The following is a 27,920-nucleotide window of genomic DNA, read 5'->3' as shown; positions in this document are numbered from 1 at the left end:
CATCACTATCGTTTTCACGCATACCTTGATGCACTAACTATCAGATCCTCCCTCAGTGAAGTATCCGGGTTCAGCACGGCGTCGGCGCGCACGTTCGTGCACGAGGCGTCCACGCTGGTGCTGGAGACGCTGGAGGCCGGCATCAGGAAGCACTACCTGGTGCCGCTGGCCGTGGCGCAGCGCTCGAGGTGGCGGCGGAAGGGCGTGAAGCTGCACATTTACAACGAGCACACGTTCATCGCTAAGCATTTGAGCGGGTACGTTGATTATTGAAGTAAAACTTCTTTAGGCCCGACTAGAGGGTAACTCAGATTTTTTTCTGACGGAAGTAACGCTCAGGAGTGACACACGCACAATAGGACACACGTAAAAGTGCCAACATAGCGATAAACGTTATCGTCAAAGTAGTTTTATTTCAATCGCGAGTAAATGAATGAATGAATGAATATTCTTTATTTCGGACCATGTCCATATACAATTGAATAACATGTAAAATTAATATTAAATTATATAATAAATTACAATAAATTACATTTGTTAGTAGCAGTATGAAGTCTTACAACTAAGAAAGATTACACGCACACACTTTTTTGCTAAGAAAGTTATTGTTTCCAAAGTCTCCTATTTTGATATGTATCTATCGAGACCAAAATGGTAATAAACCTATACATATAATATTTAACTAGATTCTGGTTGGTGCTGTAAGCTGCTGTTTTCAATTTGGAATACGATAGATCAAGTTAATGTACAAAATATCATTTGATATTTACCACTTTACGGTGAAGGAAAACATCGTGAGAAAACGTGCAGGACACATCCGCGAAGAAATTCAAAGGAGTATTGTAGTCCCCAACTCACTTTGAGCCAGGGTGGGGACTATAGCCCAAGCCCTCTAGCGAATGTGAGGAGGCCTATACCCAACAGGTTGAATTACTGTAATAATAGAATGTGATGTGTATCAAATAGTTATTTGTGCAACAAGAGAGGAAAGTTGGTTTTTCTTGCGAGTGTTTATTTTGAGTCCCGAGAAAGCGAAAGATTCTATAATTGAATCACGAGCGAAGCGAGTGATTCTAAGGTAGAATCTTGAGCGTAGCGAGGGATTCATAAACACGAGATGTAAAATAACTTTGCTCTCGTGTTGCACACATAATTTTTCACCTCAGTAGTGAGAACATATTAAAGGTTAAAATGTATTTCGAATTACACAGAATAATCAGAAAAAAAAGTAAGTCCGAACCGGACCGGACCGGACCGGACCGGACCGTACCGTACCGTACCGTACCGTACCGTAGTATGAAGTTCATGGCCTTCACTAAATTAAAAAGCTACATTGTTTCACTCCCTGGAGTGAGGAAAGTCGCACTTTCCTCACTCCAGGGAGTGACGAAAGTAGGCTTGTTCGAGCTGCTGAGGTGAAAAATAAATTGTTCGTTTTTCAGCGGCACGGTGTGCGAGGTCTGCCAGAAGACGATCGCGCGACGGCTCGGCAAGCAGGGCTATGAGTGCCGCGACTGCGCGCTCAAGTGCCACAAGCACTGCCACATCAAGGCCGCCACCGCCTGCCCCTCGTCCTCCGTGCAGAATATGGAGCTGTGAGTAGTACCCATGTAGCATTTATACGTCATTATGACGTCGCTGACGTCACTACTACCTAGGTATAATATGATTACTATTTTAGGTGCTTCCAGGGCGACTGTATTAACGTTAATGCTCCTTATTCGTTTGCCTAATTTGTCAAATTTAAATATTCAAACTTTTAGAGAAACTTTTCCGTTTAATTTAAACAGGCATTTCCGGTCGGTTTGCACTAATTTATGAAACAAAGATCATTTGCTTTCATAATAAAATCAGGTCTGGTCTGTATGAACAGGAAAGGTCTGTAATGTTATCTCTGTGTTTAATTTACATATGTATTAGTTTAGAGTAGATAGATAAAATTGCAATACCCTTACAGGGTGTCATGTTGTGATACATTATCGATTAAGAACATCTGTAATTTTACCAATGTGAAAGCAATAAATATATATTATTCTCCTGTGGGTTTGTCCCTGCATCCAATATCAGGTACCTACATACAGGTAAATACGAGCAAAGCTACATATAAGTGCACCTGACCTTTGAAATAAGGAAAAGACAGCCATATTTAGTCGTTCCATATACCAAAGTATCATGCGAGTAGGTAGATATGAGCAAAACAGAAGGGGTGCATTTTATGTTTTATACTTAAGTACAAAAAGTCTTCGTCATGTATGTACAAGTAATTTTGCATTTACTTTTAAAATTACGTAACATATTATAGGTGTACTTAATCTGATTCATGCTTGCTGCTCACACTGCCTACATTTTGTACCTAAAAATTAAGCATTTCATCTACAAATGACAACCCACGTGATAAACCCTTCAAGTTGCAACATAATTTTTTACTAGTTGAAATTTTGATTTTATCTCAATTAATCAAATTTTAAATTGAAATGACTAAGAGTCGGTTACACCAACTGTTTGTGATCGTTCGCTAAATTTCATTGTATTTAAAGTTTCATAGTAAACCGCCACGGCGCGCCGGTTGACGTTGATTAGTCTGTCAAGTGCGGATGGTGCAACTGGCACTTAATCGACCATGAGCCGGCGGCCTGCCACTTGAAGGGTTAAAGAGATAATGCATGACGTAAAACAAATTAACGTAAAAGTACACTCGGGCAAAACATTTTTGCGTCACAAGTGGTTAAGTCAAGATTTTAAACGAATTTTGAATTTTTGAAGTCCATATATACCTATTTCAAGTTGGTTGTTATTCTCATTCTGGGTAGTTACCTACTTTTTTATCTATATCACTCATATATAGCCTGTTTTATACGGATATGGTTTATTAACATTACACCACGAAGTAAAATATGTTTACAATCCTTTAAGCAGTTATCAATGAATTAGTTTGTTTCTTGAATAAAATATAATTTTCCTGAAAAACTTTCTAGTTTACGAGATTGGTTTAGCTTATTGGTGATAGTAATTTATATAAAATAAATAAATAAAAATCTTTTCAAACAACTCTTTACGGTCGTATCAGAGGTGAACCTTGAAACATTTTACTCTTACTATCTTGTATATTATACATAGTTTTTTTTTCTCTAAATCTTTCTCTAAATGGGGCTTTAATCTATTTAAAAATCTGATCTACACTGAAAAGCAAGCATTTCTTATGCAAGGGGTAGATTTCTCTGATACTGAATGCTTTGTCTACATCATCATATAGAGTTTAAAATATAAAATGTAACTGTACACGTAATCATAAAGTATTACATATTATTTCTAAAGTGCAATCGTATTTATTAACATTTACCGTCTGTTGAGAAGAAAAAAATAATGGTCCTTCGAACCGGATGTTTCTATCAAATAAAATAAGTCATATCATTCGAATCATATCGATCAAAGGGCATGAGAGATGAGCTGGTGGCATCGACCGCCATATATAGGTTTTCAGGGCATTCCATAAAAGTGTCGGGTAAGTGACGCTATTTTTTAAACATTCCTGATAAAGCTAAGAAGCTAATACTTGGCAGGTTATTAAGGTAGCTTTCACGTCCCGACCTTTTTAGTGCCCCTTTCTCAGTTTTATCGGCGTTCGATGCTGTCAGAAGGCTAGCCACTACCGTCGTTTTTTTTTGCTCTGAGGAGACCGAAATTCGTAACTATGGACAGCAATTAATAGTAGTTTCTGCTTCATTTCAAACATCGTAGCATAGTTTTAAATCTCGCTCCGCCAATCTCGTAACTAACTATACAGTATCGCTTATATGTATGTTTACTTCCATCGCTGCCAGGTCCCATTCCCATAGCTTTGGAAACGGAAGGTATCTATGTTTTATTTACTAATGTTGTCGTCACGTGCTTCGTCCGCGCTTCGGCTAGTCGATCTATCAATTTAAAAAAATAAATTATTTTTTATTTTATTTTTTTATTTAATTAATTACATCTACTGCGTACAAATACAAGTTTAGATTATTCCTTAGGCACTTTAATTAACTAACTCCAACACGCACATATCCTTGTGCTGATAGAACTACCGTGTCTAACTTCTAAATATTTTTGTACCCTTACCACGAGCTTGACACTGACATATTCGTTAGCGTGTGCATAACTTACTTTCTATGCATCTCGCTCGTACTCACATATTGTGTATAGGAAGTAAGGTACACAGACGTTAGCGAATGTGTCAGTGTCAAACTTGTGGTAAAGTCTGCATCTTCTCAAATGACTTTTTCGTCTAAGACGGTAATCTGTTAAACACAAGCCATTGTTCCTTTTGTGTGAGCGGTCGCCCATTGTGTACCATTGAGTTTGAGCGCGTGCTACGGCGCGTACTATTGTCAGACAATGGTACACAATGGGCGACCGGTCGCACAAAAGGAACAATGGCTTTTGTTTAACAGATTACGTACCGTCTTAGACGAAAAAGTCATTTGAGAAGATGCAGACTATATACTGATTTAAACTAACACGATTTTCACTCATAATTTTAAAACTAACACCATAAATAAACGTAAGTTTGTACGCGATTAATTCCCGTGCTACTTTAATAACTAGAAAGACATTAGTAGGTATTTTACGCGAATGATATTTTGCAGTGTCACATATTAGTTAATCATTAATAAAAAAAAGTGATGATTTTGATATTTATCACACCTGCTATGAGTTGTTTTAGACTGTGTCTGTATCTAGTATAATATAAATTGATAGACCGAACTTGCTTTCATAATAAAATCATATGTCAATATTAAGTAAATTAAAGTAGTATATACATTTTAAATATTATTTTATAGTTTAAACATAATTTTAGTTTTTAATCGTATATTGAAAAGTGAAACATAATGGTCCTTCGAACCGGACATTCGTTTTAGGTATTAGATATTTTCTATGTTATTAACTAAATTAGCCTTGTATTATTAAACTACTAACATTAGTATTAAACTTATTTTTCTAGATCCATGCTCCCTGTGCTAAACGAATAGCGAGCCGCGAGAAGACTGCAAGAAAAGAAACTTTTATAAACCAAGCAATTTCCACTAAGGTTTAAACTGGTACTAGTTTGTACGTTGTTGTGGCTTTTGTCGTTCGTAGATAGGTGACCTGAGGAGTGAGACACATTCAAATAAGAATAAAAACACTTTAAACTCTCGCGTTTTTAACACATATTTAATTATACGAACGGGTCTCAGCTAAAACGTCGGAATTTAAGGTAAAAACAATGAAATTAAATCGCGGTAGACCCGTTCGTATAATTAAATGATAATAATAACATTGAAAATTCGAAATTTACTTACCTGATCGCCGAAATGGTTGTAGGTTGACGAGAGCAAGTAGGAAAGGCGGAGGTCGAAGATTCAGAAAATCTTTAAAATCTAATCAGGAATTAAATTCAGCCTCACGCTCCTCAACATCCGCCGCTAAATTTATTTATAATTTAAATAGTTCTAAAGTATACTAAACTAAATTACCAATCAGAAGAGAGCTTAGAAAAATCGTGTTTCTAATAAAAACATACATTTATAAACCACCTGCTCTATTTAACTGTAATTATATCACATTCGGTTATGTGTTTTTAACCCTTAAATGCATGATTTTTTGTATAACTTTTTAATAAATTGAAATAGATGTGTCATGCTGTATAAAAGTAATAAATGTGATTTTGGATAGCTGCATATTGAGCCACGGACCATCAAATATACGATGCATATATACATCATTATGCATTTAAGGGTTAAGCACAGTGTCTCACATTCTTCAGTCAGTTTAGTATGCATGGTTGAAGTGGTTCCCATAAACAAGTGAAGCACTTTTTTAACGTAGTCATACTTATAACTATGAAAATAACATGCACTTTTGTAGTTTCGCATATCAGATCCAGTGGTGTCAGCCTGGTTGCATTTTTATCACCTGTCACTATGCCTGTCACTTTCGCACTTACCTACTTGTTAGAACGTGACAGGCATGGTGACAGGCGATAAAAATGCTACCGTGCTAATCCCGCGAATTAATAACACCTGCTTTATGAAAAAATATGGCAAACAAGTACGTTTCTTACGCTAGTTCTTTTCAAACCCTTATATATTTTCGGCTTTATAATTGAAGAAAATATATAGAATAATGCTGCTTTTTGAAAAAAGTCGCATGCTCGGCTCTTGCACGAAGCTGTGAATTTTCTGTTTTTCTTTCAAACACAAAATAATCGATTTAGCACACAAATTAATGTACTGACGCCTAGATTTAGACCCGAATCACACTCGAATACAAAGTATTGTTAGATCTGATGTACGATGCATGCCATGCATGGCACTATTATTAATTCTAATGTATTGAGAAATTTCTGCCTTGTCTTTGTCTTGCTTTCGATGTCTTGTGTTCGTTGTGCAGTAAAATAAAATAATTTAATTTCCTACCCATTTTTTACTTTGTCACAATAACAATAGTATGAGGTCTCTAGCGACTTTCATATTGATTGTCACTGTGGCAAGGTACGAAATGGGTCGGAAATTTAATTATTTGTCTGTACCTACTTAAGTATTAAGGATAACCCGTCCTCATCTATAATACTCAGCCGACTCGACCTCAAATTATGAACAAGGTTGTTTAATTCCTAAGGTTGTTCTAGCAAGTTTAAAGCATGATGTAACTGCCTGGAACTAAGTTCGGAAAATAACCTTACAGTTTTTTTTTATGCTTGCGATTTTTTCTACCTTCTGATATTTTTAGTAAAAATATTCCATTAGGCATCCAAGATTTTAATATTAGTAAGGACAAATGTGAAATATTATTTATTACTCCATTTTAGTAAGACTAATGAGTGTTTTTTTACGATTTTTTTTTGTATATTAAACGTAAATTATTTCCTATTGTAGGTAATTAACGTATTTCTCTTTTTCCAGGGCTTACATCTCATCTCCGTACACCGACAAGAATATAAGGATGTTGTGATTTTTCTGACTATATTAAAACGCTTCGATGCACAAAGCATTACATTTTACCAACAAATATTTTAATCTGTCTGTTTTAAACCTGTCGACAAATAATACTTAAGGCAAGGTATATCTTATTATGTAAATTTACAAGTCTCTTAATATTTACCTATATAAACAGATTTTATAAACTATAGTTATTTTGTTTGCTGCTATAAGTTGTCCTATGGTTGTCCTATACAGGCTGACATGGTATCAAGTTGATCAACTATCAACGTCATTTTAGGATATTTCATCTTAAAAAAAAAAACTTTTTATTTGCATAAAATATGGTACAACAAGGTGATATTGGAAAGGTTTTCCCGTACAGTGACATAAATGAATTATAATTTAATAAGTTTCTCAATGTACGAAAATTACAAATTTCGATTAGGTAAATATGCCTAAAACAGAACGAGATGAAAATAATACAAAATTATTACGGCGACTTCACTTTTACTTTAATAAGCATAAAGTATTTCTGTACATTCATGTCGACAAGTTTGAAACTGATTATAAAACCACAAATCTCTAAGTACAACACTTATGTACGCTTCTGTACTTTGTATATGTATAGGCTTTTTTACAAATATATTTACAATATTAATGTTATAAACTAGTTATAAGGTATTAGTGTTTCAGACTGCCTGGAAGGGTAACGTTCGTAATAACTGTGTCATAGCGAAACCAACCTTGTTTAATGGATATAAGTGTTAAAATCTTTTGAACGTTATCCATTGATGTTGATACCCGCTTTCTTTGGTAAAATTAGAATTAGTTTAGGTATCGCTAGAGCCCACCCAGCATTGAAAATAATCTAATAACCACTTAACTCAGACGGTTGGTGAGCAGTTACCTATTAAAAACTTGGTTTGTTCCTAACTCTAGAAGTCTAGACAAATATTAAATTTTTACTTTAGCCAAACATCGAAACACAATGTTATCACTGTCAACCATCTGAGTTAAGCGGTAGACCTATACCACTGGCTGAGTGCATGTGAACTTTATGACCGCCAAACACGTCTGACGCGCACGGCTACAGCCCAATGTCAACCTTCTTGCATTCCGATAAGGTTCATTATGACGCGCCGCCAGTGATCAGAATAGGCAAAGTATAAATACCTAAACTTGGTAGATTAAAGTCATAAACTGGAGACTGCCTTGCTATAAAATAAAAAATCCGGAACGAAAGTCTCGGAAACGTACTAAGTAAATAATATTCTTATAAATACAGCAACAACGCATTCCTCGTTTTTGTCCAATACAATCAATAGGAGTAAATTAAAAAAAATGTTTTTATTTGTAACTTTCTATATATACTGCTCAAAAGAAAATAGGGGCCATTAAGCGTTTTGAACGCTACGTCGTTTCGTGAAAAGCATAACGTGAAAACAGGGTGTTTAAGTGCCTCGTTTGCCAAAATAAAATATTGTTTTATTTTACGCCTATTGATTGTATTGTATTGGACAAAAACGAGGAATGCACTGTTTTTACCGTATTTATAACGCTATTATTTACTTTCCGGGACTTCAGTCCCGCATAAAAAGTTTATCGCAAGACAGTTTGCACTATATGACTTTGTTCTACCAAGTGTAGGTATTTATTTGTACTCTTGCCTGTTCCGATGACTGCGCGCCGCACACGATAGGCGCGGCGCTCTAAGAGTTGGACGTATTTTTGCAAACGGGAACCAACCCACACCAAATACGCATAGAAAATCGAACCTTAATGTTAAAACAATGTAGTAAACATTTGAATGAGTAGGTATTTGGTGTGGGTTGGATAAAAAGCATGTGAGACCTATATAAAATGTTCTTAGTGTGCTCTTAGAGGATAGGTATAAATATAACCAAATGGAGAAGCCATTATCATTCGTTCCTCTCTGTCGAAAATAGTCGGCCAATGGTCATACACAATGTATGGACTGACGTTTATCTGACATGGCTATTTTTACATAACGCATACATGTGACGTTCCCCTCTCCCGCAAAAATCGGTAGACTGTTTAGTACAGAAAATTACAGACAAGGCGTCTCCGTTTGGTTATATCCTCTAAGGCTCTGCTGATGAAAGAATTTTAAAATGTGCCCAGGTTTATTTTGTATTATTTTGGATTTAATTTTGTAGTGAATTAACTTTATATATTTATATTAATGCCGACAATTTAAACTATACGTCACTACGTAGACATTACTAAATATAAATAGTTACGATTTCATAAAGTTTGCTCTGTAGAAAATCTAATCGAAATTATCAATTATAAACCTTATTATAAAAACCGAATGCACCCAGCCAAGGATCCATTTAAAAAACCAGCCAAAGTATATAACCGAGATGTTTCTATTTATCTCTACCTCAAATCTAAAAAAACAATTTAGTTACCAAAATATACATCACATTTTTGTTAATTTATGTTGTTATCTAACTTAAATAAGGTCCTACGGAGGAATTGTGACAAATGGTAAATTAAACCTTAAACTTAGTGTACTAAGTGCTATTTTGCACAAATTGTGATCTGATATGTTAAAGTGCAATAATTAATACTTAAAACATTCACTCGCTTCAGCTTTCATCGCTACTTAACTACAAAGAACTCCAAAAAGTGACTTAAGTAGGTAATACTTTTTGTTAAATAAATAAATAAATGTATGAAATATTTCACTTTAACTCGAATAATTTAATATTGTCTTCGGTTACCGCGATAGTTACTCATGAAATGTTTTATTTCTCGAATAATTTATTTCAAAAGCTAACAATGTCATAGATAGGAACATACAAATCTAGAAATAGCTGTTAAAGCCTTTAAACGCTATACCTACGTTTTATACAAAACTCACTCATACGCCAAGATCAAGGGTGCAAGCGAGCTAATATGAACCTTATGTAAAAGTATTAAGGTTATATTGACAGCGTTCGTCAAGTGTTCATGGCGATGTAAGCACAATTACTCACAAAAAGGTGTTTTGCTGTCCAAAGCATTTAAAAAAACACTAAAATTGGAGCTATTTCATCAAGATCCTTTGACATGGTTAAAGTAGCTTAGACCTTCAGAATCTCAATTCTCAAATGACCTAGTACTCCTAAATAGGGAGATAGCTTGACATTTTCACAAGTGATTTATCACTAATGTGTGATATTAACTGATATTCCTTTTATTCACAAATGTGAAGAAATTCCTCACTGTCTTTCGAAGAATAAAGACCCAATTGCATAAAGTCTGCTGTAAAATAAAGTTATTTTGTAAACGGATCTAACGATAAGTAACATTATAGACATTATAGTCTCTATCCCCCTCTAATAGCTAGGTTATTGTGGAATAACCTAAGGATAGCTCAGAGATGCCACCAATTATTCACTACTGCGGCCTCATTATTACTAAGCCTAAGTATTTCCCTGGATACTGCATTCTATTCCCACTTCTGAATTATCCGCCGTTTTGTAAAATTAGCGTGCATACAACTTTTATTCCCAATGTATATTAAAAATTGCAGTATCCAGTGATTTGACTTTGTATAAAATAAATATACACTGACAATTGTAAATTTCAATAATTGTTGACGCATAATATGTGGTTATGACCGATAGATATTATTTATAAATGTTGCGCTATGTGTTTTTTCTGTAATTTTATTTTCTCTTTTTTAATAAAAGAAATGCCTTTTTAAACTGTGTTTTGATTATCAGTAATGCGGGCCAAACACATTCAAGTAATAATGACATTTTATCCTCGTGACCCTCGTTTACCTATATTGTAGGTACATATCCAAAATATTATTTTGACCTGTTAGTTAAGTAGTATATGGGCATTTTCACTTAACTGTTTACCAATCGCGGCCGGTTAGCAATCGTCACAAAACTGACGGTCAATATAAAATGCCATATATTTACGGGACGTTACTAAAACACGACAAGTCGCGCTTTAAAATACAAGTGAAAATGTCCATAATATGGGTATTTTCACTTTTATTTTAAAGCCTTACCTATATGAAAACATAATGCACCTCTTGAAGATATCACACCGTAAAGTCAACATATGTGCCATTCTCAATCAAAAGGGTACTTATTGTCGGTTGTCAATAAGGCGCTATTTCCATATATCTTCAATTGACAAGCGACAATGTTGGCCTTTTGGTTGAAAATGTCACATATTATTTTATCAAAGCTGCTATGAATGATATGGAAAATCTGTCATCGTGCCAGTGACAGTGACCTGTAAGCTAATCAAGTAAGTACACGGAAATCGCGGACATTCCCGGTGAACCATCTTAAGTTTAAACATGTTGCAGACGGTCAGGCGATATCATAAAAGTGATGACACTTAAAAATGTGGGTGTTGAAAAAAAATTAGCTCCAGGTAAAATTTATTCTCGTCATTGTCTTTGTGACGGTCGGCATTTGCAAACTAAGATAAGGAATCCAAAATGCATCCTAGTTGGTTCTTTATGGGGAGGTGAAGCTTAGCCTAAACAACACCGACTAATAAATTGTAACATATACCTATTGTTTGTCTCATTACCTGTTTTTACCCTTTTCATTATTAAGATAAAGAATCCTGAATGCACCGTAATTGGTCATCTCTCTATGGGAGGCGGAGTTTAGCACGCTTGTAATAATCGAGGTAAAAAAATCTGAAGTGGTTCACCGGCGATGTCCCCGATTATACCTACAAGGTGGGCCACAATATGTTTTATTCCGTTGTCATTTTATCGTAGGTAGGAAATTTGTAAATGAAATCTCACATACATTTCACTTATCCATTTATTGACTCCAGCGCATGTAAAACATTACAATAGTTAACCAGACGCTGACCAACGTAACGAACAATCCGCCTTATTGCCAAAAACATTAGGTAGATATTTCAATAATCATGTCTATACAATTCTGGTACTGGTTTCTACCAAAATGGCTTTCGATTATAATTAGTGTTGTTTAATTTACAGTTTAAAATAAAATCGTGTACGGCAGTGCATTTTATTAGGATGAGTAGATATAGTACGTCTGTACTGGCACAGCTGCTAAAACGCCGCGTTTGTAATGCTGAATTGTATGATTACGCAAAAAAAAAACTTTTTTTTGTGTCTACTAGCACCTTGTTAGCTCTAATTATAGGTTGACCGCAAGCGATAACACGTGGTGAGAAACAGCCGAAACAGGTCATCGGATCGGCGGCATTATCGTCATAAAAGAATTGCGGGCCAGCTCGTTAACGGCGCCGTTCACGCCGCACGTAAGGTGGTCGTCAACGGGGGCCGTAAACCGGGGACGTGAACGGCGCCGTTAACGAGCTGGCCCGCAATTCTTTTATGACGATAATTCCGCCGATCCGATGACCTGTTTCTCACCACGTGTTATCGCTTGCGGCCCGAGCTATAATTATACACACATAACGGGTTGGATAAAACAGCTGCGTAAACCCGTTTCATTCTTATATCTGTTTCTCACCACGTGCTACTGCTTACGGTCAACCTATAATTAGACTAACATGGTGCTAGTAGACACAATTTTTTTTGCGTAATCATACAATTCAGCGTTACAAACGCGGCGTTTTAGCAGCTGTGCCAGGACAGACGTATTATATCTACTAGGATGTCTTGATAGGAAAGCAAAAAAGGTAAATAATACTATAAAATTATGATTTTAACCCTTTTCTTGGCAACATACCTTAAATTAAAAGATACATACTTTTTCACCCTTTTTTGTATTTTTTTTTCGTTCTAGGTTTGAAGGTATTGAATTCACGTTTTTTTTATTTGCCAAGAAAAAGGTTAAAAGCAAAAGGTTCAGTTTCCAAGTGTTAAATAAAAAAAAACAAAGTGTATGATCACAAAAAAATATAATTTGTTACCACTATTTACAATCATGAGTGACTACAAAAAAAATAATAGGACATTGTAAATCTACATGGTAACACTAAGCTAGCGGCACCTACTGACATACAAGCACTCGAATAAGTTAATATATAAAGCAGGCCTGACACTGTCAATAAGTAATGATAACACGTACTTTGCTTCGTTAGGGAACAGATTTTATAGTATAACATTTGTGGCGAAGATAATAGGCCAAAGTAAAATAGTAGTGTAATATTGGATCTCCAAGTGGCCAAACAAGAACGACAAGACTTCCTTTAATTTTACTGGCTGATTAGATTATATTATCATACGTTGGTGAAAATATAAGTAGTTTAGTCTATACATAGATAGCCTAAATAATTCATCATCATCATCATCATGTCAGCCGATAGACGTCCACTGCTGGACATAGGCCTCCCCCAAGGCTCGCCACTCCGACCGATCCTGTGCCGCTCGCAACCACCGAATTCCCGCGACCTTCACCAGGTCGTCGCTCCATCTCGTTGGAGGCCTACCGGCAGTTCGTCTTCCGGTACGCGGACGCCACTCCAGAACCTTCTGGCCCCACCGGCCATCAGTTCTGCGAGCAATGTGCCCCGCCCACTGCCACTTAAGGTTTGCAATTCTGCGAGCTATGTCGGTGACCCTAGTTCTACTGCGGATATCATCATTTCTGACTCTATCACGCAGAGAAACCCCGAGCATAGCTCTCTCCATGCCCTTTGCGTGACCTTGAGCCTTCTTATGAGGCCCATTGTTAGCACCCACGTCTCAGATCCGTATGTCATCACTGGCAAATAATTATAAATAATTATTAAGCTGCAATCAGATAAGTTCTCGACTGTATTTCAAATCAATTTTTAAATTCGTTTTACAACCGGGCTTCGTTATGATACCCCGTACTTCGCGAGCCGTTTTGGGATCTAGCTCTCTGATCACTTGGAAATATTTCGTAGAATCCGCTTTCACGCCCCAAACAGCGAACTGCGCCTCGACCTGGGCGAACCAAACTTCCGCATCTTCTGCCCAAAATGGTGGTAATCTCATGGTCAAACGATCTACCGCTGCGCTGGATTGCTCGGCCTCTATTTTCTCGCAAACGGAGTCTTCGAAGTTGTCGGTCATTTTAAAAGTCGCGGGTCACCAATTTAGTGCCTTTGCCTTGAGCACTATTTTTATATTAAATGATACGCGGAGTGCGATGAATATATATAATGAGAGAATATTTACAATGGCTAATTACAATTGGATTCACAAATAAGATTTAGGCTTCCGTATGATAGAAGGTCTTGGCAGAGCTTTGTGGTGCACAGCTGCGTCACACGACGGCTTATCATCCACAAGCCAATTCGATGGTCGAGCGTCTGCACCGCTCCCTGAAGGCAGCCATCATGGCCCACAACAGCACGAGGTGGACTGAGGTGTTGCCGATCGTCCTACTCGGCATAAGAAGTGCGTGGAAGGAAGACATCAAATGCTCAGCTGCAGAGATGGTGTATGGTGAGCCTTTACGCATCCCGGGTGAGTTCTTTCATTCTCATAACTCTAACACCCTGCAGCCTGATGATTTTGTCACTCAGTTGAAACGCCAGATGTCTCACCTCAGACCTATCCCCGCATCAAGGCACGGAAACAAATCAGTCTTTGTTCATAAGGACCTAAGTTCATGCAGCCATGTTTTCCTTAGACAGGATGCACTGCGTGGATCACTAGAACCGCCATACACAGGCCCATATCGCGTGCTACGTAGAACGGACAAGACCGTCACATTGGACTTACTACGAGGACCAGTGACAGTCTCCATTGACCGTATCAAACCAGCCTACATGCAGAACGACACAGCTTCACCTACAGGCACAAATGCTAGGCCTACTCAAGCTGTTGTCCCGGTGAGAACCACTCGGTCTGGCCGGAAAGTAACCTTTCCTTCTCATTTTCAGGCAGGACTTTGATTCTCCCAGGGGGGTCCTGTGGCGCATCACAATACTGGCTGCTCACAACCCGTCTACGTTGCTACGTCAACGTGTCAATGTCATTCCTACACAACTAAATTTTCCTTCTATCATACGGAAGCCTAAATCTTATTTGTGAATCCAATTGTAATTAGCCATTGTAAATATTCTCTCATTATATATATTCATCGCACTCCGCGTATCATTTAATATAAAAATAGTGCTAAAGGCAAAGGCACTAAAGATCTATCGAACATTTAATTGTGACATAAATATATGTTTATCATTATTATTGACAGTGCATTGCTAGTAATAGATCACTTAGTGTCGCACAACAAAACAAAGAAATTCAAAATAAATTGTCAATCAAAACACTGTGAAAATATGAAGGTAGAAACGACATTTAAATTGTCAATTTGTTATAAACAATATTAGACAAAAAATATGATTGCAAGTGTTATTGAATAAAAATAAAAATACTTATGCCGTGAATGAACTAATTTTTTTAACATTTAATTTGAACTTCATTAACAACTTTCTGACTTACACTCGACAATAAAAACAGGTCAAATTGTACAAACTGTATGCAGTGACCAAATTTCATTGTCCTAAGTATATATATTTTTATAATGTTCCAAAATCACAATCGTTCCAAGGATTATACACATAAGAGGAATTCACTAAGCGCAGTGCATCAAAAAATTCACTATATGTGCCATTCTCAACCAAAAGGGTACTTATTGTCGGTTGTCAATAAGACGCTATTTCCAATATAGCTTCACTTTGAAATCAACCTTATCGACAACCGATAATGTGGTACATTTTGGTTGAAAACGTCACATATTTTCATCGAAATGGTATGAAATAATCCCAGCTATTACGTTATACAATAAATACACATCTTTGACATATTGAGACCAATATAAAATAATAGTTCAATGAACAATATAATCCAACTAAATTTGGTTAGTTTTTTTTAATAAAAAAAAATTATCACTAATTTTTTTTTACTTACATATTACAATATTATAAATATCACTAAGTGTAATCACTTCTAGTGAATGAATGATTTTTATTAGTCGATAAATTATGCACCGGCATTAATACAAAATTAAAAAAAATCGATGACACCACAAGAAAATCATTCTACGATTTTTCAACAACTTTAAGGCCGTATTGAACCAAACGTGTAGAGGCGACATTTAGGTACCTAATAAGATCACAAATTAATTGAAGTATCATAAGGTCATGTAGGGATTTTAGGGTACTTAAGAGAAACATAGTTTAGACAAGCGTCCATGGGTCCATGGGCGGCGGTAATCGCTTACCATCAGGTGATCCGTCTGCTCGTTTGCCTCCTATTTCATAAAAAAAAGGAAACCGAATAATTTTAACAGCTTATTCTTGATCATATTTAAAGACTAAAATGTCCTATAAACTTTTCTGTAATTCGCCTAGTTTCAGAGATAATACCAATGAAAAAAAAAAACAAGTTTTTATTGTTACATCGTGCAAAACGCATTTTTGATGGCGAAGTTGCCACTATGGGACGTAGTCTAAGTATCCTTATTGATAGATGTCAAAAAGTGACAAGTAACACTTTGTAAAAAAAAACTAGGTTTTACGAAAAAAAGTAAAAGTCCATTTTAAGTTACAAGTTTACCAATAACTGTTTACTTTTTATGTACAAAAATACATTAGAAAAATGGGAAAAAAATTTTTTTGCGAATTTGACCTAAACTTATTAAAATTTTTCCTTCTTTTGGCCTCAGAAAAGCGTGGTTAAAATCTGTCGGGTTCCTCGTGAACACATAATGTCGCTTCTACACGATACAAGTATAATGCTTTCATCAGTAGTTATTCAAAACAGGTTTATATAACATACTCGGGTGTTTTAAACTATACAGGTGTCGCAAGAAAATTGTCGCGATTCGAATGAAAAAAGGGAAAACACATGAGTTGATTTTGGAGACGCGAGGTGATATTGTGATAAATCTCTAAGTTTTTCAATTGTCTAGTGACAGCCTGTATACTTAAATATACAAAATGTAATATTTATTACTGCGAGCACCAGAGTTAAAACATCTATTGGTAAATTACATTTTCAGAATCCCAAAAAGGACATGAGCGCTATGAAAAAAGTAAAAAAAATGTGTAAACATCTTCCAAATCGCATGGTGTTTGTTTTGTACGAAAACTCAATAGGCCGGTTGTGCCTGGCAGTTTATAGTGGAATGATATATCAGTCAGTTTAAAAGTACTCTTAAAACTAAAAGGGTCGTGCCTCGAGCCGATTCTTTAAGTAAAAAAAAAAGTGTACCGCAATGTACTTTTGAAATTTCGTCGTTTTTTTTTTTAATAATATGTGATACATTTTCGTAATATGAGTTTTTCTAGTCCATTGCCGGAAGTAAGAAGCTTGCCTAGGAATCTACGAAGCGCTTAGTCTAGTTTGGCCTATGAATTTACTACATAACTGGATAAGTTACAAAAAAATCACAAGCCTTAAAAGCAGACTAATTGGCAATAAATATAAATACTGGAAAATAACATAACTTATTGCCAACATATAATAAGAGCTTGTTATCTGTTTTTATTATTTATTTATATGAGATCCACTATTTATATAAAATTGACCTTCAACATAAATTCCCATAAACATGACTTTATGATGGGGGTTTGTTTGACATAATTATTGAAAGTCATAATGTAGTCATTGTCATATTATCATTAGTCATAATTCTGAAACCGTTAACTTTTCAGGATTTTCCTCAGGTTATTCTATAGATAGGTTAGGTTAGGTTTGTTTTATGGCAATCGTGAAAAGTTACGCGTTTCTGAGAAAAACCAAATTATGACTAACGAAAATGTGGACAAACAATACATAATGAAATAAAACTATGAAAACGGATTATATCGCGTATATTGAATTTATAATACATCCCGACGTTTCGAACTCTTTACAGCGTTCGTGGTCAACGGGTGACTGAGGAAAAATTACAAAGTGCAAAAATACCCACATACTAAAATAATGAACAATCATAGACTACAAACTTTAAGGCTGGTTGTACATGCAAAATCGGTTCATAAGGCTAGTTATACACTATAATTATTTTTCAAGTAAAGATATATATATATATACGCGATAAAAATTCCTCAGTCACCCGTTGACCACGAACGCTGTAAAGAGTTCGAAACGTCGGGATGTATTATAAATTCAATATACGCGATATAATCCGTTTTCATAGTTTTATTTCATGAGTAACTATCGCGGTAACCGAAGACAATATTAATACATAATGACTTAAGACTATATGGAAAACAATAGCTAGAGACCCCTTTATGATACCGATATATAAAAAGAACCATTCTTATTCTTAAGTAGTCCTTGTGCTTAAAACATATCTTGCATCCATGGTTGGTTAAAACATTACATGGTACTAGTATTTTCTGGCACTTACGACTTTTTATCTCAGGACAGAATAATGTAAGTGATTTTTTAAAGTACTTAGTGTCGAAATTATCATTTTTAGGTTAGAAAGCAGTCTACTATAAAGTAAGATAAGCGTGGTGTTTGGTAGCTCTCTATGAAAAACTGCTGAGACTTATGTTTTATGGAAGACTTAATACTATTATGGGAAGATTTGGTTGTCAATGTTACGTTTATATAAAATACCGGCAATGGAGTAAAAAAACCAGTAACATACATTCATTACACATTATGTATAAAGTATTTATAACTAGGTGACGCGTACAAAATACGCATTTATAGTCAATAAATATCGAATAATACTAGGTATAACGCTAGAGGAATATTACACATACTTTAAGCTCCTTGCACTATTTACTATTGATTTCGTAACGAATTTATAATAAATTATATCTCATTTACAAAATACGAAGATGCACATACAGATGGGGTAGGATTATAGTTTTAATAATATACGAATAGTGAATGATACATGACGCTAAGTGTGCGTTCGAGTTATTTTATATATTACAATCTTAAATTAGTGAATAAGACATTTGTACAAAAGAGGGTTGGAAATAATAATCAATAGTAAATGTCGCCAGGGCATCTCCCTTATAACTACGTACAATATACGTATCCGAATAAATATTTATTTAAGTATAAAATTAAAAAAACACAACTTGCTTTCTGCTTCGATATTCGTGCGCTAATTCTACTTTATTATTAATCGCTCGATAGGATACTAACGATTTTATCATATAACATTAAACCGTTATTTTTTGAAAAATACCGGTTTATATTTAAATATTGTTACACAATAAAATCACACTGAATGGCTTTATAGACCGATTTAACAGGCAACGTCGTCCGCGGACTTAGAACTTTTAGTATTTACTACAATTTAGTGTTTAAATAGTTACTAAATGCTCTGAACCTCTGGCACCTTATCACGAAACCCGTATTTTAAAATCATCTATCTCTATCGTTTTCTAATGGAGTGACAGAGACACGGATTTTGCGGTAAGGGCAGTCCACGATGCAAACTAACGCTATACGAACATACGTCATATGATCACAAGTTACCGCGGTTACTGGTGAACAAGTCAACCACCCATATATAATAATATCCGGCGAAATATTGTAAATCAGGCTCGTTTTATAGGGTTTTGTTCTCAGTCATCACGTTTCAAAGTGACATCGACGCTTCAATATATAAATAGATCAAAACACGAGTGTAATAGATGTTATAGATGTACAAGTGATAAATATCACAAAGCATTGAGAGAAAGCGTTGTTTGTTACGTCTCATAACATTTTACCAATCACTTCAGTTTTAACTGTTAATTGTTAATTTCGCAAGAATTTCTATTTTACATAAGTAATCGCATCATATAACCAATTAGCTCCATGCATGAATTTATTTTTATTTTTGGATTCATAATTTATATCGTTGGAACACCGGAAACGATAAAAATACTTTTGTAAACCTTAACATTATTTTATAAAAAAATATTTAAAATGTTGAAAATTTTTGAGCGGTTGAAACGCTCATAATTTTTGGCGCGAATTCGACAGAGCGTGATGACGTCACACGTTGGGCGGCCCAACTGACGTTTGCTACTAATGACACTAATCTGTCGAACGCGTGACGTCACGTGGCGTTTCGAGCGTTTCGCTCACAAGCTTTTCGCGGGCAAATTTTTGTAATTAAATGGTAATTTAAAAACGGAAATGCATTTGTAACATGATATAACGGTAACAAACATCCGAATAAAACATATTTCGTTCAAATATAAACTTCATGCATGAGGCTAATTATAAGCCTCTTTCGACTGGCTAATCGAAGACCGATTTGTTAATACGTTTTTTTATTAATCATTCGCTGTACAAACTGGAAATATCAATGGAACAAACTAATATAAAAACACCGTACTTCAGGAACATACGTAGTTGTCCTGCTCTAGTGGAGTAGGAAGGAGCGGGATAAAACACGTTGTTCACCAGTATGCGGCTGCGATGGACTAGTTAACACTCGATGCGTCGTGGCGTGCTTTACCTGCGCGCGAATTCCGCCTTCATGGCTGCAACAATAAGGTTTAAATTAAAGCAATGTATTTTTTTAAGTCGTATTAGTTATTGGTCTACGTAAAGTATGTCATATTTCCGTTTGTCACCACTAGGTTACTTAGTATCGAGGATTCTACGTAGTCTACGTTGTCACCGTTATAGCCATGATTCGTTTAATACCGTGAGGTTAGTATAGAGTATTTTATGTAGTCTACATTTGTCACCGTTATTCATATGTTAACTTCGATCTCATATTACTTAAGATCGGTTGCAAGTTGCAACACTTGCAACAGACCATCTGTCACCGTTAAAGCATTCTTAAAATTTTCTTTGGGCAATTTTTTTAGTTCACTGTGATTGACGTGGATCATTCCGCTAATTGTAGTTAGTGCAACTAGTCCTCAGTCAGTATCAGCAAAGATAGATATAACTCCGTAATAGATGGATATAGTCTAAGGAAAAAACGTGCCTCGAAAATCAAGAAAATTTGATTCTCGTTCAGAGGGCGCTACTAGTTTTGGCCTACAGTCGTATAGATGGCGTTGACGGTTTCGTTTGTTATTTAACAATTTTAACGCATATCAGTGAAAGAACATGGGTCAAAATCATAAAAATAATTAATGCAAATAAAAAAAATCATTTATCTATATTTAAATACATTCTATCGTATTTTTATAAATCTTCATTTTTAGTTTTAAAGTGTGTCGACAGATGGCAGTGAATTTACTGGGGTTACAAAATTTACTATGACAGTACCGCTCTAGTATAAGTTACTCTATGGTATCAGTACTCACCGTCGAGTATCTCGCGCTTGATCTGCGTGAGCTGCGCGCGCATCTCCCGCAGCATGTCTTGCTTGAAAGCGTCCCACTCGGCCGCCGACACGTAGCCGCCGCCTTCACCGCCGCCGTTCACTTGCTGTACAGAAACAATAAATAAGCTATAATTAATTTATTTTTTCTACTCGTCGAGTATAATCTGTGTATTACGACTTCATATGCAACACTACAACTTTACTCTTTTCAACGTTGGATAGTCTATGGCACTCCGACTCAAGCATAAGAATTTTATCGATACGGTTTAGTCAATTATAAAATTTTTGAAAATAGAACTTCATACATTTCAGTAAAATATTTCTTGTTTAAGGAGACTTGATTCAATGCAAATTAGCCTACTTAAACACGCTGCTGCGTCGTATCTGCTTTGTGATTGGTTGGCCAACAATTGCTTCATAAGTCATACACGCGCATGTGACACCCTTCATATAGCAACATCCATATCCTACGAAAACCGCTTAGCGTTGCTTGTTAGTCTCCATAGGCTACGGTGGCTAAAATCGAGAAAAAACTGTCTTAAAATTGAATTTAGCGCGGAGCAGGTACCAGGGCCTCATGAGTTACGAGGAGGTGTCGTTGACCAACCCGCCGGGGGCGCCGGGCCCGGCGGCCGGTGCGCGTACGAGTATGAAGTATGAAGGTATCGCGGGCCGCGGCAGCTCGCGTATCTTAGCTGTATACTTTTGGTTTGTTTACTTAAGTATATGATTCTACTAGTTGAAAGTATTATTTTTTTGTCTCGTAGAAAAAGTATTGTATACAATAGTGATATAATCAAGCTTTTCAATCACGATTGTATAAAATACTATATCGTGTGGCATATGTACACAGCTTATAGGCTTAAATTAATAGGCACCCAGAAAACGAGCCATCTTGTAAAAAAATTGCCGCGTAAAGACAGCTGTAAAGACATATGTCGCCTGAGGCGAACGCACGTAAGAACACGATGCCTGTTTATTGTAGCATTTCCTCACTTCTAATGAATAAACATCTAAAAGTTACACGAAGAAGATTACCATTCGATGAGGGCAACGCTTTAGCGCTTGTTGTGGAGGTCTATGTTTAGTGGTTACGGTCTTTAAAACATCTCATAATGATGCTAAAAAATTAATGTACAGTTTTAGAAAATTATGTACAGATTTACTTGTCCCCCCCCCCCCCCTTGCAAACAAATTTCTATTCAGAGGGGGTCAGTAATCTCTGCAGGCGACGTCACCTCAGGCCGCATTGAGAAAATGATTATGAAGGACTTAGCAACCTGAATGAGATAAAACATACCTTAAGTATAGTCTCCTCGCTCGCGGATCCGAAGCGCTTGCGCACCGACCGCGGCGACTGCGGCGCTTGCGTAGCTGGCGACTCGGAGTTGGCTGCAAACACAAACACATGTAGCGCCACTTGCATCATTCCACTAACCCGGGGTTAGCCGATTAAACCTGGAGTGGTTACTGGTTATCGGTACAATTTGACACTGGATTACCGGTTTAAGGGTCCCCGGCAAGCTCGGTTCTCCATACAAACGTAGTTAAGCTCTCATTTTAAAACGACTAGCTAGATTGCTCTGAAACTTTGTACTTACAATAGGATAAGGTATATCTAAGTCTGTAATTAGTTTATGTAGCTTCAGATACCATAGTTAAAAAAATACAGCGAATTCAAGTATTTCATACAAACCTTGTTTTTGCTCTATTTCGTTTGTTTTATAAACTGGAGTTATATAAACTAATTGCAAACCTAGATATACCTCATGTCATTGTATGTGCAAAGTTTCATTACAATCCAACACGCAGTTTTAAAATGAGAGCGGAACTACGTTTGTATGGGAAAGTGCAATTCGGCCGAGCTTGCGGTGACTTAATAGCGAATAAGGCGCAGCCACTTGAACATTGCCGTCCTCTATTTATTTGAATGTTTGTATTTTTAGTTAATCTGCACATGTATTACATGTAGCATTATTAACATTTTGTGTTGTGCAATGAAGTTTAAAAGTATATTTAAATATAAACACAAATGTAAACTCACGCGTAGTGCCATTACAGGTATTGGGAAGGCGGTGTGGTAGCGTAGCGGCGCGCTCCCACGTTTTCAGGGGTGTAGAGTTGGCGCTGTTATCCCCTGACGACTCCTGAAACAGGTACGTTGTAACATTAAAAAAACACTTTTCCCCTCACTAGCTCGGAAAGTTGTCGTTTATTCTTCAATACAAGCGGGGAAAAACGCGTTTTATCCACTAGTGGGGAAAGTAATTTGACCTTGGATGGAGCGTGTTTAAGTAGCTTGACAGATAACAAAACGTAAAACGCTCATGATAATGGTTCGTTCGATATTAATTATCATTAAATAAATGGTTTGAGAATCTAATAAAAAATACCAAATTTAGCTTTATTTAATGATTTTAAGTCATAAACCTTAAAATTCCATAAGAAACGTTTGTTTTTTTATAATGATGTTAAATATAATTCTGAACGCACAAGTTGAGTCGATGCAATTTCAAAACGCGTCGTTGACATTTTATACATCAGAAATATGAACATTGTTAACATTTTTTTTACTTAAAACCTTTTCTCACCGACTCGCGTAAAATACACAACTTCCATAGTTTTCTGTTATAATATCGTAAAGAAATGAGTGATTCCAGTGATGACGGTGATTTAACGCCTGTGGATGTTGCACTTTCCTCGCTATAGTGAGGTGAAAAGTTTTGTGTTACACACGGGCGCAAATGTATTTTACTTCTCGTGTGTTGAAACACTCGCTACGCTCAGGATTCTATTTTAGAACCACTCGCTTCGCTCGTGGTTCACCTATAGAATCCTTTCGCTTGCTCGTGTTTCAAGTCTACACTCGCGGGTAAAATACAACTTTGCACCCTTGTATAACAAATAACTATTAAAATGTTTAATATTTTAGATATAGGTTGCAATCTTCGCTTCAGATGGTACAAGAGATCATTACTTATATAGACCGTGATTACCTTTTGTATTATTTATGAGTTCCCGACTGAAGATAGCTGGTGGGGTGGGGTAACTAACCGTGAATCATTCAAAACTCTACAAGAGATCATCTTGGCAATTTAACAGGGCAACGCTGACAGTGTCATGGCGACGTTCGAGTTAGCTACGGTCAAGGCGGCATTTTTAATTAATTTGATTGACTGGAGTGCTCGATGGCGGGGGGTTGAAGATGTAGTGTAAAGCTACGTTTGCTCCAGAGCTGTGCAAGGATGAGTAGCGAGTGATGTGTTGGTGAATAACCAATAGAATAACTTCATTTAACTATCCTCGCTCAGCAAAATGAAATCGCAAGCGTATGCCGTACTTAGCATCGAGGACTTTGTCGTCCACGTTTGTCACCGTTAGGTTTCATAGCATCGAGGACTTATCTACGTTTGTCACCGTTATATGTGACATGTGTAGTTACCTCGGCGCGGTCCAAGTGCGCCCGGCGGCGGGCCAGCGTGCGCTGCATCTCGTGCATCATGCAGTGCATGTTGTTGTTGCCGCGCGCACTGCCGCCCGAGCTGGACGACGAGCCGGAGTGTTTGTCACCGTTATATGTGACATGTGTAGTTACCTCGGCGCGGTCCAAGTGCGCCCGGCGGCGGGCCAGCGTGCGCTGCATCTCGTGCATCATGCAGTGCATGTTGTTGTTGCCGCGCGCACTGCCGCCCGAGCTGGACGACGAGCCGGAGTGTTTGTCACCGTTATATGTGACATGTGTAGTTACCTCGGCGCGGTCCAAGTGCGCCCGGCGGCGGGCCAGCGTGCGCTGCATCTCGTGCATCATGCAGTGCATGTTGTTGTTGCCGCGCGCACTGCCGCCCGAGCTGGACGACGAGCCGGAGTGTTTGTCACCGTTATATGTGACATGTGTAGTTACCTCGGCGCGGTCCAAGTGCGCCCGGCGGCGGGCCAGCGTGCGCTGCATCTCGTGCATCATGCAGTGCATGTTGTTGTTGCCGCGCGCACTGCCGCCCGAGCTGGACGACGAGCCGGAGTGTTTGTCACCGTTATATGTGACATGTGTAGTTACCTCGGCGCGGTCCAAGTGCGCCCGGCGGCGGGCCAGCGTGCGCTGCATCTCGTGCATCATGCAGTGCATGTTGTTGTTGCCGCGCGCACTGCCGCCCGAGCTGGACGACGAGCCGGAGTGTTTGTCACCGTTATATGTGACATGTGTAGTTACCTCGGCGCGGTCCAAGTGCGCCCGGCGGCGGGCCAGCGTGCGCTGCATCTCGTGCATCATGCAGTGCATGTTGTTGTTGCCGCGCGCACTGCCGCCCGAGCTGGACGACGAGCCGGAGTGTTTGTCACCGTTATATGTGACATGTGTAGTTACCTCGGCGCGGTCCAAGTGCGCCCGGCGGCGGGCCAGCGTGCGCTGCATCTCGTGCATCATGCAGTGCATGTTGTTGTTGCCGCGCGCACTGCCGCCCGAGCTGGACGACGAGCCGGAGTGTTTGTCACCGTTATATGTGACATGTGTAGTTACCTCGGCGCGGTCCAAGTGCGCCCGGCGGCGGGCCAGCGTGCGCTGCATCTCGTGCATCATGCAGTGCATGTTGTTGTTGCCGCGCGCACTGCCGCCCGAGCTGGACGACGAGCCGGAGTGTTTGTCACCGTTATATGTGACATGTGTAGTTACCTCGGCGCGGTCCAAGTGCGCCCGGCGGCGGGCCAGCGTGCGCTGCATCTCGTGCATCATGCAGTGCATGTTGTTGTTGCCGCGCGCACTGCCGCCCGAGCTGGACGACGAGCCGGAGTGTTTGTCACCGTTATATGTGACATGTGTAGTTACCTCGGCGCGGTCCAAGTGCGCCCGGCGGCGGGCCAGCGTGCGCTGCATCTCGTGCATCATGCAGTGCATGTTGTTGTTGCCGCGCGCACTGCCGCCCGAGCTGGACGACGAGCCGGAGTGTTTGTCACCGTTATATGTGACATGTGTAGTTACCTCGGCGCGGTCCAAGTGCGCCCGGCGGCGGGCCAGCGTGCGCTGCATCTCGTGCATCATGCAGTGCATGTTGTTGTTGCCGCGCGCACTGCCGCCCGAGCTGGACGACGAGCCGGAGTGTTTGTCACCGTTATATGTGACATGTGTAGTTACCTCGGCGCGGTCCAAGTGCGCCCGGCGGCGGGCCAGCGTGCGCTGCATCTCGTGCATCATGCAGTGCATGTTGTTGTTGCCGCGCGCACTGCCGCCCGAGCTGGACGACGAGCCGGAGTGTTTGTCACCGTTATATGTGACATGTGTAGTTACCTCGGCGCGGTCCAAGTGCGCCCGGCGGCGGGCCAGCGTGCGCTGCATCTCGTGCATCATGCAGTGCATGTTGTTGTTGCCGCGCGCACTGCCGCCCGAGCTGGACGACGAGCCGGAGTGTTTGTCACCGTTATATGTGACATGTGTAGTTACCTCGGCGCGGTCCAAGTGCGCCCGGCGGCGGGCCAGCGTGCGCTGCATCTCGTGCATCATGCAGTGCATGTTGTTGTTGCCGCGCGCACTGCCGCCCGAGCTGGACGACGAGCCGGAGTGTTTGTCACCGTTATATGTGACATGTGTAGTTACCTCGGCGCGGTCCAAGTGCGCCCGGCGGCGGGCCAGCGTGCGCTGCATCTCGTGCATCATGCAGTGCATGTTGTTGTTGCCGCGCGCACTGCCGCCCGAGCTGGACGACGAGCCGGAGTGTTTGTCACCGTTATATGTGACATGTGTAGTTACCTCGGCGCGGTCCAAGTGCGCCCGGCGGCGGGCCAGCGTGCGCTGCATCTCGTGCATCATGCAGTGCATGTTGTTGTTGCCGCGCGCACTGCCGCCCGAGCTGGACGACGAGCCGGAGTGTTTGTCACCGTTATATGTGACATGTGTAGTTACCTCGGCGCGGTCCAAGTGCGCCCGGCGGCGGGCCAGCGTGCGCTGCATCTCGTGCATCATGCAGTGCATGTTGTTGTTGCCGCGCGCACTGCCGCCCGAGCTGGACGACGAGCCGGAGTGTTTGTCACCGTTATATGTGACATGTGTAGTTACCTCGGCGCGGTCCAAGTGCGCCCGGCGGCGGGCCAGCGTGCGCTGCATCTCGTGCATCATGCAGTGCATGTTGTTGTTGCCGCGCGCACTGCCGCCCGAGCTGGACGACGAGCCGGAGTGTTTGTCACCGTTATATGTGACATGTGTAGTTACCTCGGCGCGGTCCAAGTGCGCCCGGCGGCGGGCCAGCGTGCGCTGCATCTCGTGCATCATGCAGTGCATGTTGTTGTTGCCGCGCGCACTGCCGCCCGAGCTGGACGACGAGCCGGAGTGTTTGTCACCGTTATATGTGACATGTGTAGTTACCTCGGCGCGGTCCAAGTGCGCCCGGCGGCGGGCCAGCGTGCGCTGCATCTCGTGCATCATGCAGTGCATGTTGTTGTTGCCGCGCGCACTGCCGCCCGAGCTGGACGACGAGCCGGAGTGTTTGTCACCGTTATATGTGACATGTGTAGTTACCTCGGCGCGGTCCAAGTGCGCCCGGCGGCGGGCCAGCGTGCGCTGCATCTCGTGCATCATGCAGTGCATGTTGTTGTTGCCGCGCGCACTGCCGCCCGAGCTGGACGACGAGCCGGAGTGTTTGTCACCGTTATATGTGACATGTGTAGTTACCTCGGCGCGGTCCAAGTGCGCCCGGCGGCGGGCCAGCGTGCGCTGCATCTCGTGCATCATGCAGTGCATGTTGTTGTTGCCGCGCGCACTGCCGCCCGAGCTGGACGACGAGCCGGAGTG

At 39.5% G+C, this 27,920-nt stretch overlaps 3 protein-coding genes across 7 annotated transcripts in view; 2 read left to right on the top strand and 1 right to left on the bottom strand.

Annotated features, from left to right (window-relative positions):
- Positions 1 to 10,657, top strand: part of LOC134751777 (uncharacterized) — a 76,281-nt gene extending 65,624 nt beyond the window's left edge. For 2 of the 5 annotated variants that reach the window (XR_010128701.1, XR_010128698.1), the window contains 5 exons: positions 45 to 257; positions 1,443 to 1,595; positions 3,822 to 3,851; positions 4,982 to 5,068; positions 6,924 to 10,657. Coding sequence is in view for 1 of the 5 variants with exons in the window: in XM_063687261.1 (XP_063543331.1) it covers positions 45 to 257; positions 1,443 to 1,595; positions 6,924 to 6,972 (415 nt within the window). In the remaining 4 variants the exon portion in view is untranslated. Of the gene's footprint in view, positions 1 to 44; positions 258 to 1,442; positions 1,596 to 3,821; positions 3,852 to 4,981; positions 5,079 to 6,923 lie in introns of all 5 variants that reach the window. The other 3 variants (XR_010128699.1, XR_010128700.1, XM_063687261.1) reach the window with 3 other exon arrangements.
- LOC134751799 (protein enabled) overlaps positions 1 to 27,920 on the bottom strand; it is a 168,415-nt gene that overhangs the window by 110,062 nt on the left and 30,433 nt on the right. The window contains exons 11-14 of the mRNA XM_063687289.1: positions 23,190 to 23,292; positions 22,446 to 22,537; positions 21,126 to 21,249; positions 20,207 to 20,345 (exon numbers count right to left, since the gene is read on the bottom strand). Of these exons, the coding sequence (XP_063543359.1) occupies positions 20,317 to 20,345; positions 21,126 to 21,249; positions 22,446 to 22,537; positions 23,190 to 23,292 (348 nt within the window). The 3' untranslated portion in view covers positions 20,207 to 20,316. The remainder of the gene's footprint in view (positions 1 to 20,206; positions 20,346 to 21,125; positions 21,250 to 22,445; positions 22,538 to 23,189; positions 23,293 to 27,920) is intronic.
- On the top strand, positions 14,193 to 14,792 carry LOC134751692 (uncharacterized). Its single transcript, XM_063687135.1, has 2 exons — positions 14,193 to 14,729; positions 14,781 to 14,792. The coding sequence occupies exons 1-2, from the start codon at positions 14,193 to 14,195 to the stop codon at positions 14,790 to 14,792; spliced, it is 549 nt and encodes a 182-aa protein (XP_063543205.1).

This window comes from Cydia strobilella, chromosome 23 (assembly GCF_947568885.1).
Source record: "Cydia strobilella chromosome 23, ilCydStro3.1, whole genome shotgun sequence".
Classification (NCBI taxonomy): domain Eukaryota; kingdom Metazoa; phylum Arthropoda; class Insecta; order Lepidoptera; family Tortricidae; genus Cydia; species Cydia strobilella.
This window is presented reverse-complemented; position numbering and strand designations above follow the sequence as displayed.

Excerpts from the sequence above, each read along its gene's own strand:
- LOC134751692 (XM_063687135.1), top strand. The coding sequence starts at position 14,193 with ATGGTCGAGCGTCTGCACCGCTCCCTGAAGGCAGCCATCATGGCCCAC.